This window comes from Heterodontus francisci, chromosome 20, assembly GCF_036365525.1.
Source record: "Heterodontus francisci isolate sHetFra1 chromosome 20, sHetFra1.hap1, whole genome shotgun sequence".
In the NCBI taxonomy this organism is placed as follows: domain Eukaryota; kingdom Metazoa; phylum Chordata; class Chondrichthyes; order Heterodontiformes; family Heterodontidae; genus Heterodontus; species Heterodontus francisci.
This window is the reverse complement of record NC_090390.1, coordinates 25,695,793-25,709,376: the sequence shown is the minus strand read 5'-3', so window position 1 is coordinate 25,709,376 and position 13,584 is coordinate 25,695,793. Positions and strand designations below refer to the sequence as shown.

General features: G+C 41.4%; 1 protein-coding gene across 1 annotated transcript in view; it reads right to left on the bottom strand.

Annotated features, from left to right (window-relative positions):
• Positions 1–13,584, bottom strand: part of ank3b (ankyrin 3b) — a 439,316-nt gene that overhangs the window by 55,235 nt on the left and 370,497 nt on the right. The window contains exons 30-36 of the mRNA XM_068052458.1: positions 12,124–12,328; positions 10,054–10,150; positions 7,226–7,454; positions 6,066–6,191; positions 3,514–3,636; positions 3,065–3,091; positions 1,567–1,651 (exon numbers count right to left, since the gene is read on the bottom strand). Coding sequence (XP_067908559.1) covers positions 1,567–1,651; positions 3,065–3,091; positions 3,514–3,636; positions 6,066–6,191; positions 7,226–7,454; positions 10,054–10,150; positions 12,124–12,328 — 892 coding nt within the window. The remainder of the gene's footprint in view (positions 1–1,566; positions 1,652–3,064; positions 3,092–3,513; positions 3,637–6,065; positions 6,192–7,225; positions 7,455–10,053; positions 10,151–12,123; positions 12,329–13,584) is intronic.

The following is a 13,584-nucleotide window of genomic DNA, read 5'->3' as shown; positions in this document are numbered from 1 at the left end:
TAGGCATTGCAACCCTATTCACTACCTTTCACTAGCTAAATCATGCTGTTAATCTATACAGACTAGCTGAAGAATTCAGAATATTGAGTTATTTTGTTCCACTACAATCACAATTGAAGGCCTTTTTTTTCTTATTAAGCAAATTAATGTTTGAAGAAAAAATTAAGACGAATGTGGGTCTTATGACCCACAATAATTCTCAGCAGAAACTGTGGAGCAACAGAAGTGAAGCCAACATCTTTATCTACCATGAGTCATCCTGACACAGCATCAATCTATCGGACGCTGACATTGAGACTACTTCTGCACAAGCACAATTCAAAAGTAATAGTGTTCAAATGAAAGTCTCAGAAACTGTTCAAAAATAACCAAATATTTCATTGCCAATTCACAATGTCAGTCTGGCTCAGTGGTAGTACATTTGTCTCTGAGTCAAAAGGTCTCAGTCTCACTCCAAAGGCTTGCAAACAAAATCGAGGCTGACAGTCCAATGCAGTACTAAGGGAGTGTCTGCCCTCTCAAGTGACCATCAAAGATCCTAAGGCATAATTTCAAAAGAGGAGATGGGGTAATTTAAGTGTCCTGGCCAATACTTATTCCTCAAACAAGATCACTAAAAACAGATTATCTGTTCATTATCTCATTGCTGTTTGTGGGACATTGCTGTGCTCAAATTGGCTGCTGCATTTAATACAACAGTGACTACACTTCAAAAGTACTTAATTGGTCAGAGTCATATACAGCACAGGAGGAGGCCATTTGGCCCATTAAGGCCATGTCAGCTCTCCATGGAGCTAAGCAGTCAGTCCCACTCCCCAGCTCGATCCCCATAGCTCTGCAAGTCTATTTCTCTAAGGTGGCCTCCTGAAGTCATGGATTGTCCCCGCTTCCACCACACTTGTGGATGTCGAGTTTCAGGTCACTACCATCCGCTGTGTAAAAAAGTGCTTTCTCATATTCCCCCGCATCTTTTGCCCAAAACTTTCAGTCTGTGTCCCCTAGTCCTTGTTAAACACTTTGGGATATCCTGAGGTTGTGAAAAGCACTATATAATTGCAAGTCTTTTTCTTTCTTTCAATCTCTCTAGCAAGCACCTGAACCATAGCATGCGCTTCAGGTGACATCTTACAACCCACACTTCCTTGAAATTTGTTACAGATGTCTGGATCTATGATGCCTCAAGTAATTTTGTATTAAACAACGACCCATCCTGGGCAAGCATGAACTTTCACTTTTTCTGGGGTTACTGCTCAAGAACCTAAACTTCAGGCATGTAATATACAGGAGTGCATTGCAATCAGTATGGAATCAACTTTAATTTGAGCAGCAAATTATATATATAATAAATATATATATAAAAAATGAAATGTGATGAGAAAAGTAACGAGTGGAAGTTTGCAAATCAAAACTGAATCTTGCTTTTCAGATATACATGTGAATAGGCAACTATGGTAAAATATAGTACAAATTTAGTTATTTGTGCGCTTTATTTTAAAATCAAGAGGACATAAACAAACATAAATAATACAAATATTGTAGATGGAGATTAAAGGAGAATAAACTCACTCATTCCAGGCTCAGCAAGATAGCTGTAGCGCTTACGTAATGCAATAGATGCAAAAGATTGACGGCGGTCTGAAGCTCGCTCGATCTGGAAGAAAGAAGATGTGAAGCCATTTTGGTTGTTTTTATTCCAGATTGAAATTATTTTCATTTCCATTTTACGCATGAGATTTTACAACTATACCACTCCCCTACACAGAATTTTGTGGCGTTAAAGCCAATTGAAACATTATGTTGCTGCTTGACATCCTGATTTAGATGTCAGTTCATCCTCCACTTTTCATTGGGCACAATATACATCTAGGATGTTTTAGAAATGTAGCTACCAGTTTTTCCAGTAATTATTTTCTGTTTAATAATATCTCCATTAATTCCTCTTTAAGGTTTTGTGTTGTTGCCTCCTGCTACTCAGAGGACAGGATGGCATAGGCCACGGATTTCCTGGTTGTCACCATCAACACTTCTGCATAGTGGGGCCGATCCTGCTTCCAGGAAAGCAGAGCCACACCTAACAGTCCAGTGAATGAAGGTAATCAAGTTGAAATGTCAATGAAACACGAGGACGTGATCCAATGTCCTTTTGACGGGAGTTCACTGCTGCATCACCGGGATTCTCTAGACTGTTGACCAGTACGTCACTAATGGGCAGTGTGAACATGTCACGGACAGAAGCATGAATGGAATTTCAAAACGCAAGCACACAACACACAGGCAAATGAGTTCATGCAATGTCCCTGACACAAGTATTATACTAGGCTCACTATTATAATTGGCAATATTGTTACTTCATTGAAATACATGACTACAGTAATAAGTGTTAGCTTCCTGTGTGGTTAAACCGATTGGATTTAGTACAAGTGCATGCTATAATTTTGAATTTGTAGCATCTTCTTGGTTGTGACAAAATGATATTAGTATACGGTTACAACAAATATTCTGGTGTTTAATGCTGGCATAGGAGGCATGAAGCTAATTAAATTGCAAAGGACAGTCAACTACATCAACTGGACTCAATTCCAGCATAAGATACACAGGAATATTTATTGAGCACAAGCAGGCACATCGTGATGCAACTATTGAGCCATGGCAGTTGACCCAGTCCTCACAATACAAATTAATGCTTTCTCTCTCCACTAATAGCTCAATATAATAATGTGCTACATCAAACACTCAAGATCACAGGGATGGGTATGAGGACTCCATTGTACAATTTCAGCCATCCTAACTATTTGAGTGCTTTAACCCTTTGGGAAAATTAAAAAGGATCACAAAAGAAAGTTAAAGATAATCATTTTCTAGTTGATTCTAGAATTGCAATAAATTAAGGAACTAGCCCAATCATATAAGATTTAGCTTTAGAAGTGTGGTGAAGTCAACAGGCCCTAGCTAAGGAATGTCAGGTGACCATTGTGAATAATGACTGAGCCCAGTTGCAAGACGTCCCCTGCAATAACTTAATAGTCATCACCAAGTTTAGACAGATTATCAGATTTTCCTTTACCTCTTCATCTGGATCTGACTCGGCTTCCTTATGGTCCCAAGAAGCATTGCAGAGACAAGGAGTATTATAATGGACAGCAGGGAAAAGAAACATCAGGATATGAAAAGGACCCAGTTGGGAGTACAAAAGGCAAGCTGATTAGCACAAGATCAAAACAAGCCCAAAGCCAGCAAAACCAAAGAATTAAACAATTTCATTTACAAAAAAAACAAACATTCACAACAAATGATGGAAAATGCTGCAACAGTATAGGCCTCTAAATTACCAGCCAGCATGAGGTCTTTGAAAACAAAACACGCTATTTTCTAAAGAACAGGCTTTAGAGATGTATGCAGTATGTCTTACAATAGACCAGTGTTTCTAACTTCTAAAGCAGGTAGGTTCTTAGTAAATTAAGTCATTTATCTCCTTCCAAAAGAAGACTGGATTATTAAAAACATTCCACGTACTTTTTTCTGAGCTGGCAGGGTAATGTTCAGATTACAGATTGCTGCCTGCGGTAAGCCTTTGGAAGTTTTCGGTTCCTTGAGGAACGACAGACGACCACAGGGCTCTTGGCTGTTGTCTCTGACCTGAAATAAGAACCATTTTGTTTTACAATAGGCGATACTGTTGAGCCCTCTGGCCTGGATAACGACATTTCAACCAACATTACCATAAGCTGTCTGACCAGTAACCTATCTCATCTGTTGCTTGCGGGATTTTGCTGTGCAGCAAGTATTGGCCTACAGAACAGCAGCAGCACAGGAGAGTTTACAGCACAAATTAAAAATTAGTACCATCTTCAGGTAGTTTAAAAATATTTACCTAGACACATTGAAAAATCACTCATAAGCACATTTTGGGGGAGGGAGGCTATGGATTAGTCTTTGACCATTCACCTCTGACATCGGACTTCAAATTGTGCCCAGAGAGTTGGCTGTATGGGTTCTACGTGAAATGCATTTGGGCAGTCTCAATTCTGTTATCTGTGGGCATTTGCCTGTAACACAATGAGCATCATCACTTAAAAAGATAACTGGTGTGCAAAATGGAAAAGATGACACTCGAGTGCATTAGGCGAAGCTCTTCTAAGGTTGGGACTGAGGCACACTGTTGGGACAACAAAGAAGGACTTGAACCTAATACTTGTGTTGCTCTACCGGCCCTAGTAATGTTTGCTGTTGAGACTGGGTGCCTGAAACAGACAATGTTCCATTGCTCAGCAACAACATCCCTTATCAAGTTCCACTCTAGAGACTTCAGCACAAGATCTCCACTGAGGTCCCACGCAGTGCTGAGGGAGATCTACACTGCTGGAGGTGACTTTTTTTTTTTATTCATTCAAGGGATGTGGGCGTCATGGCTAGGCCAGCATTTATTGCCCATCCCTAGTTGCCTGCGAGAAGGTGGTGGTGAGCTGCCTTCTTGAACTGCTGCAGTCCATGTGGGGTAGGTACACCCACAGTGAGTTCCAGGAGTTTGACCCAGCGACAGTGAAGGGACAGCGATATAGTTCCAAGTCAGGATGGTGTGTAGCTAGGAGGGAAACTTGCAGGTGGTGGTGTTTCCATGCATCAGCTGCTCTTGTCCTTCTAGGTGGTAGAGGTCATGCATTTGGAAGGTGCTGTCTAAGGAGGAGATATTAAGCAGGAGCATTGTTCGCCCTTTCAGGTTGGCATAAAAGATCCCATGGCACTATTTCATAGAAGAGCAGGGGAATTCTCCCCTGTGTCCTGGCCAACATTTGTCATTAAACAAACATCACTAAAATCGATTATCCAGTCATCATCACCACATTGCTGTTTGTGGGAGCTTGCTGTGCACAAATTGGTTGCTGTGCTTTCCTACACCAGAAGACTGACTATAGTTCAAAAGTATTTCATTGGCTGTAAAGTGCTTTGGCACATCCTGAGGACATAAAAGAAGCAATATAAATGCAAGTCTTTCTTTCACCTTGATAAAAAGAGCTCTTCGTTATGCATCAGAACAAATTGTTTTTTGTATTGCAGCATTCTCATGTTGCTTTCTGCAAGTTATTAAAATAAACTGATATTTTAATGATGAAAAGTTTCAAGTTGGAAGTGTATTAGACTGGTCACTACATCCTTCATCATAAAATGGAGTTTAAATGAAAGTCCATTACTTTATCATCTAAAACAGCACAGAAGCATCTCTCACGGCACATTAATGAATGCACATTTAGAAGAGGAGTTTCAATTTGGGTAACAGATACATAGCTTCAGACAAAGGCCACGTGCTTGTACTCTGTTCCTTTATATAAAGTCTCTATTATGTTTCGCTTGGAGCAGGGGGTACGAGAGAAGTGTTTGGCACTGAAGCATTCACGAGCAAAATAAATCTGTCTGAATATTTTAATCTAAGAAAGTGATGATTGCTACTGCTGTATCGCTTGTGCATCTCCCACTCCATTCACCCCACCATTGGCAGGCCTAAGCTCTGGATTTATCTCCCTAAACCTCCCTGCCTCTCTTTCCTCTTTTTGGACACACATTAAAACTTACCTCTTTTGACCAAGCTCTTGGTCATCAGTCTAATATCGCTTTATGAACAGATAATCTACTTTGAATGGTGTTGGCTGAGGGAAATATGTTGGCCAGGGCACTGGAAAAACGTGCTGCTTTTCTTTGAATAGCACCATGAGATCTTGAATGCCCACCTGAGCTGGCAAGTGAGATTTCGGTTTAGCATTCCATCGGAAATATGGCGCCTCTGACAATGCAGCATTCCCTCAGTACTGCAGTGCAATGTCAGCCTAAATCATGTGCTGAGTTCTGTGGTGAGGCTTGAACCTATGACCACTGACTAACAGTTAAGAGTGTCACCAAATCATCCAAACTAACTATACTTCTTTAACCAAGCTTTTGGTCCCCTCTCCTAATCTCCTTCTTTGGCTCAGTATCTTTTTTTGATTATGGTCCTGTGAAACACCATGGGATGCTATTCCTACATTAAAGGCACTGTATAAATAAATGTATGTTGATGTTGTTGCTTTTCTTACCTTCACGCCGAAGGGCAATCTATTTTCTTTGAAAGCGTAAAAGTTGAACACAAGCTGCTGGCCTGCTTTGGCTAGAGGAACCAGGTTTCCATAGCAATCCACAAAGATGGGTTTACCTTCTAGCACCTGTTGGTTATCATCACAAGATTACAAATAAGCACCAGCAGTGACTGAAGAAATGTGCCAGTCTTTTTGACGAACCCGTTTGCAAAAATGTATGGAATAAAAATGATCTTTCAAGACAACACTGTGTGACATTCCATTAAATCCCTGTCCCAGACAAAAAAACAAAAACCTCGACAGTATTTGTCAAAGCACACTTAAAATTACTTAATTTACTGAGGTGCCTATTCATACAACGGAGCGTTAGCTCAAGTGTGTGGGCCCAGTACAGCCTCCACCAATGTTCATCCTGGAGTTTGTGTAGATGGTGTCAGGTGCAGCACTGTGTCAGTGGGGGAGGGCTCCAACTGAGTGGCAGAATGGGAGGGAAGGGAGAAAGGATCAGGGTTCCTTCTCAAGGCAAACACGCCCTGAGGCCAGTAGCTGGTGTCAGTTTGCCCACTCGAGTGAAGCTCAGACCCTCCAAAACCATCAATGGGAATTGGGGGGAATAGAAAGCAAGTTTTTTTTTGAAGAAACATTAGGAACAGGAGTAGGCCATTCAGACGCACGAGTCTGCTCTGCTATTTAAATAGATCACAGCCAATGAACATCTCAACTTCATTTACCTGCCTTAGTTACATATCCCTTGGTAGCCTCACCAAACAAAATTCAAATTAATCTCAGTCTTGAAAGCTCCAATTAACCCTGAGTAGCTACAGCCGTTTGAGCGGAGAGAATTCTAGACTTCCACTACCCTTTGCGTGAAAAAGTGCTTCTTGATTTCCCTCCTCAATGGCCTAGCTCTAATTTTAAGATCATCCCTACATCAGATCAGAGGAAACAGCTTCTCCCTAACTACCCTATCAAATCTTTTTAAACGTGTAGCATCACAACAAAAAACAGCAACAAAAAGAAATCTGAATCTGAAGTAGAGATTCAGAAGTTGGTCATGTGTCCAGCTAAAAAGTAGTCCAAAACAACCTGTCACAGCAGCAAAAGACGGCAAATCACTGCTTCACATGTAGAAAAAGATAGAGTGAAAGGTGAGACTGTACCTCGATGTCTTTGCTTCGTGCCACTTCGGTGAAGTTTTCCTGCTGCTCTAATGTCTTGTCAACTTTATCATCGGTCATGCAGAAGCAACGGAGACGAGCTTCCACAGGGTCATGCATTTTGGCAAATACAACAAATTTGGCCATATACGGGACACAGATTAATTCCCTGTAGAGCTGGGTGGCTAAACTAACAGTTTCTGGCACCTGATGGCAGTCGACCAGCCAAAATCTGTGCATGAAATTACACAAACATGAAGTTCATTGAGACCTTTTGAGTATGGCACGCATTTATACCAACACACCAGACCATTCAAAATGCAAGACTGCAAATTACTTTTGAAATTGGGTCACATGAATATTTTATCAGGCATCGTTTCTTGTTTCATTGCTTTCAGCTCTAGCAGTTGATAATTATCTGCTCAGAATCAATGCAACAGCCTTTCTGGTAAAGCCATGGTTTGGCAGTATCCAGTATACTCGGGGGGTTCCCACAGTATTCCAAGGATTTTTGATTCTATTCATGTATATAAACTGTGACTTGAGGCTATCTGTTCTGCTGTGCTCACTCTTATATCAAAAAATGTAGGCATACGAATGCCGGATGTAGCAGAAATTGTTAATAGTCTTTTTGGCTGAATGTACCCTTGACTCTGAGTGCTGTTCGCATCCAAAAATAGTTCACAGAGACTGACTAAAAGAAAATAATGCAGAAACAAGTGTGAGGAGGGATAGAAAAGCAAAAAGAGGCAACTGATGTCCCGAGCACTCTTGGAATTGGTCAGCAGAAAGGAGTCTTCTGGTGCGCAGAGGACATGAGAAGTCTAAGGCTCAGCAAGGAGGCCATAGCCCACAAACACCCACAGGGACAGTCAAGACCTGGCACCTGTGGCACTTATGCTGGCTGTGAAGGGACTCACTGCACCCAACCTTATGCTGCAGGATCTTTGCAGGCACTCAGAGGAGAGGGCATCGCAGGATCAGTCACTCTTCTGTGCATCGCTGAAGTAAAGGGATGGCCGAAGCCCTGATAGGTCACCTTTACCCACCAGCATACACTCGGCAGCAACAGCCACCACCAGGAGCAACGGAGAGATAGTTGTAAGTTCCTGCAATTAATAGCTTTCACCAGGAGCAGAGTATCATTGACTATACACATACAACCTATGGTATAATTAAATAGGAAGGGTAATATTCCATTAGGGTACATCCAGTAATCAATCATTACTATAAAACAAGGCACCTCTCAATGCATTTTTCTTGAGTAAAATAAAAACAGAAAGTGCTGGAAATACTCAGCAGGTCAAGCCCAGGCAGCATCTGTGAAGAGAGAAGCAGAGTTAATGTTTCAGGTCTGTGACCTTTCATCAGAACTGGTTCTGATGAAAGATCACAGACCTGAAACGTTAATGCTGCTTTTCTCTCCACAGATACTGCCTGATCTGCTGGGTATTTCCAGAACTTTCTGTTTTTATTTCAGATTTCTAGCATCTGAAGTATTTTGCTTTTATTTTGATGTTTGAGTTGTTGGCGTGTGCGACGCTTTCATCCTGAGTCAATCAAACATGACACAACTGCTTTAAGATGGTTCCTTAAGAGATCTATGAGCTATTTGGACATTTCTGTTGATGGGACTGCTTTCCAGTGAATAAAATGGCCACAATGGGCCGTTACAGTTCAATTTAGAGCAGGCTTTGTAGTTCTGAATATCATGTTATCAGTAAACAGTGTAAATAATGTGGGCATCGATCATATTGAAAGGTTACAAGGCAGAGATAAAATGGGCCCAGGTTAATTGGTGTCAAAGTGCATATTGGCCAAAAAAAGGCACCTTCTAAATCCAGACTTCACTAAAACAAAGGAACTTTGTCTAATCTTTATGGAACTTTTACAGAATTTATGCAAACGGTAGTAATTACAAACTGCACTAATAAAAGTGCAGAGGTATAAAGATGTTCCAGTGTGTATGGAGAACAGGACAAATGGGAACAGGGCGCTCAGCACCAGGTCTGTATATGATGGTTTCGGGGACAGTTCAAAATAACTCTGCAACCAGTGGGTATTCTTAAAGGAACACTGTCCCAAAGTGATTTTCTCCTGTTCCCCATCCAAAACAAATTATGGCAAATTACCAATTCAGTTCTGATTTTGCCAACACATGGGGTGAGGAAAAGGTTTGTCACCTGAGTACTACAGAAATGGGTTCATGTCATTCCTTACTATTTATTTCACCTGTGTAATTGAAAACATGAGTTTACAGCTCTTAAAAATCTCAGCAGTTTAGAGGGATCCAGTCTAATCCTGTAACTCAAAGACATTAATAATTATCCAATAATTTAAATTAAGCAACATAAATAAAACAGCAAAGTGGGAATTCAGTGCTAAAAAGAAATTAAACTATGAGTTAATTTAAATTTCACTTTAAATTGTGAGTATCAGAATCAGAATATAAATATTATGACAGTGGTAATATGACAGTTCACTTACAGAATGAACTATGATAAAGTTCATTTTAAAAACTGAAATACTACATCCAAGCACAACATGTATTTGCATATAAATGATAATGGTTAGAATACAAACAGGACTTCTTGACAAACTGTCTCCTTGTTACAGTAGTAAAATTATTTTTTCATACACATTTGTATTGCAGGTAGGAGAAAATTGACGAAGTGGCCAACCTCATTGCTTAATATCCAGACAGTTAAATTGGACAAACTGTGTATGAAGTATTTTTTTAACTCCAAGGTACATCTGTTGTGCACTATAGCTAACAGAGTTGGGCACTTAGTAAGGGAGTAGGGACCATGAAATTCTTTGGAAAACTGTACCTGGCCGAAACATTTGTCGTGAAAGAAACAGCATCGTTCACAAAGGTTAATGGTGTTGTTCCAGTTATCTCTTCCCACTGAGCAGGTGATGTACCTCCTATCAAGTAAAGAGAAAAAATGGCAGCTGTCAGAACCAGCAGTCAGGGCCAATGAGGACTTCCGGCTATGTCACAGTACAATGATGATAATGTTCTTCAATAGACCTACACCACCAATTACACCTGGAATGTCAGACACCCGTGGATTAAATTTACAGATCCAAACATGGAACCCTTAGAAAGTCTAGGTTTTCTACTGCCACCTTCACCACGACTGCCCAGACATTCCTGTGCATAATAGGGAGACTAGTACAACAGTGTAAAGCTACCTCCAGCGTGATGCCGCTACCAAACGCATCTGCCCCTCCCTTCCCGTCAGCATTCCGAAGGCATCATTCCCTCCGCGATACCCTGGTCCACTCCTCCATTACCCCCACCACCTCGTCCCCGTCCCATGGCACCTTCCCCTGCAATCGCAGGAGGTGTAATACCTGCCCATTTACATCCTCTCTCCTCACTATCCCAGGCCCCAAACAATCCTTTCAGGTGAAGCAGCGATTTACTTGTACTTCTTTCAATGTAGTATACTGTATTCGCTGCTCACAATGTGGTCTCCTCTACATTGAGAAGACCAAACGCAGACTAGGTGACGGCTTTGCGGAACACCTCCGCTCAGTCCGCAAGCAGGATCCTGAGCTTCCGGTTGCTTGCCATTTCAACACTCCCCCCTGCTCACATCTCTATCCTGGGCTTGCTGCAGTGCTCCACTGAACATCAACGCAAGCTCGAGGATCAGCATCTCATTTTCCGATTAGGCACACTACAGCCTGCCGGACTGAACACTGAGTTCAATCATTTCAGAGCATAACGGGCCCCCCATTTTACTTTTATTTTTAGTTACTTTTTCTTTTTTTTTTACAATTTTTTGTCTTTTGTTTATTTCATTTCATTGTAGTTTGTTCAGTTTGCTTACCCACTGTTTTTTTTTCATGTTTGTACTTGCTGCTGTTCAATCTTCAGTTCGTTAACACCTTATCTGTACTAATGCTTTGTCTTTCACACACCATTAATATATTATTTGCCTTTGCTCCATGACCTCTTGGTCAGCTATGTGGCCTTATCTAATCTACACCTTCTCCTTTGTTATCTCTTGCCCCATCCCCGGCTCACTTGCTTATAACCTTTGACATTTCTAATATTTGCTAGTTCCGAAGAAGGGTCACTGACCTGAAACGTTAACTCTGCTTCTCTTTCCACAGATGCTCCCAGACCTGCTGAGTGGTTCCAGCATTTCTTGTTTTTATTTCAGATTTCCAGCATCTGCAGTATTTTGCTTTTATTTTAGTGTAAAGGCTTAATGTGCCAGGCTGGATTGTAAAAACATCAGTGTTTAATCAAGGCAGGAGTGTGAGGGAATGCTCTCCACCTGCCTGGATGGCTGAAGCTACAACAACACTCAAGCAGCTCAAGAGCATCAAGGACTATGACTTGACTGGCACCCCATCCACCACCTTAAACTGACACACTGTGCCTGCAGTGTGGACCCAATACAGGATCCACTGTAGCAACTCACGAAGGCTCCTTCGACAGCATCTCCCAACCTGTGACCTTCATCATCTAGAAGGACAAGGGCAACTGCCACATGGGAACACCACCATCTCTGGGTTCCACCAAGTCACTCACCATTCTGACTTGGACAAATATCACTGTTGCTTCACCGTCACTGGGTCAAAATCCTGAAACTCATCACCACGCCCCCCCCCCCCCAAACAAACAGCAGTGGGTGTATCTACACCACAGACATTGCAGTGGTTCAAAGCGGCGGCTCACCACCACCTTCTCAATGGCAAATAGGGATGGGTAACAAATGCTGGCCTTGCCGATGATGCCCACATCCTGTGAATGAATAAGCAAATTATACATATTTGATTTGAATTGTACAATAAAAATGACCAACAAACCATTTTGTGCTTAGAAAACCATAGCACTTCAAATGGCCTTGTTGTGCGGAACAGGGTTAGGGCAAACCAACCTGTTATACTGCACAGCAGCCTGAGGGTTGGAGTATCTCCTCTATACCCGTTTGATACATCTCCTCCTGATGCAGGTGGCACTGGAATCGTCATTGTAATAGGTTTGTGGAATTTCCTTCTTCTGGGTTCTACAGTTACAATTGGACTAAATGTGGCTCGGTTCCCAAGGATCTTTTTGACAAGTTCGTCTGGGACTGGCTGGGCCTGTGGAAAAGTATAAGACAATGTTAAAGCTGGATAACAAGTGTCATATTTGCCGTTACAGGCCAGTTGATAATGAATGAGGGAAAGATCCCAAAGCGTAAAACTTATGTGCTTTGTAAGGTTCAGCTATTTTCAACTAACTGCCTGCATCTGTCAATCATACAAGCACCTCTAGGAAACAGCTAGGAAATATTTTGTACTTGACGATTAATTGAATGTTTCAATTAAACCAATACATACAGTTTTAATACATTGCTCCGGAACCAGGAACACATGACTTCTACAAGGTCCTTCTAAACCACCCTACTTACACAGTTACAGTTTCAGACAGGTGAAAGGGCCTTTGGCCCATCTATCTACTGTATTCCCATGAGGCATTTCTAATAAACTTGAATCCCATTATTGACAAGAACCTGTCTAATTCCTTCTTGAAACCACTAAGGCTTCTTGTTCCATCAGCCATTCCAGTAATCTGTTGCACGTACTTATCACTTTCCTCGGTAAAAAAAAAGTTCTTCCTACAGTTTCCATTTTCTTTAGTTGTCCTAAATTTGTAAATGTGACCCTTTGTGCTTACACTCTGTACAAGGCAGAAAAGCTTATTTGGATGCAATTTGTCTAAACCTTTCATAATTTTAAACACTTTGATCGTATTCCCTCTGAGTAATCTCTTTTTGAGAGGGGGAAAAGACGCAGGTTACTCAATCTATATGAGAAATATACCAGTATGAAGTGGTCATTAACACCACGTTACTGTAAGGTCGCCTTGGATATTTGGGAAGCACTTAGAATGTGGTGGTAGATGTTCACGTCCAAGGGTTAGCTTCAAAGGATTCAATGGTGTGACTTCTTTTTGAAAACAGGGCGTACTCCTCAGCTCAGTTTGTATTTGTTTTATTTTGACATATTTGTGTAGCCAACACCTGAAGCAATGTGCCTCAGTCCTCAACAGCATTAATGTGCACCTACATACATTGTGATTTAATTATGTAGTGGTACCAGTTTGAGATTGGAGCCAGGGCTCTATGCTCAACACTGGCAACTACATAACTATTGTGTAATGAGTACACACTGAAAAAAAATTTGTAAGGGTTAATTCATAGACCCTGTGCTCCCAATAGGGGCCACACTCCAAGAGACTGCTGGTTATTGTTAGGGCCACAACACTTCGGCCCTGATTCTCTGACCTACATTTCCTTTAGGGGAAGCTGTGACTGTGGGAGCAGTGAATTTACCCTGTGGTGCAAGTGGAGAGT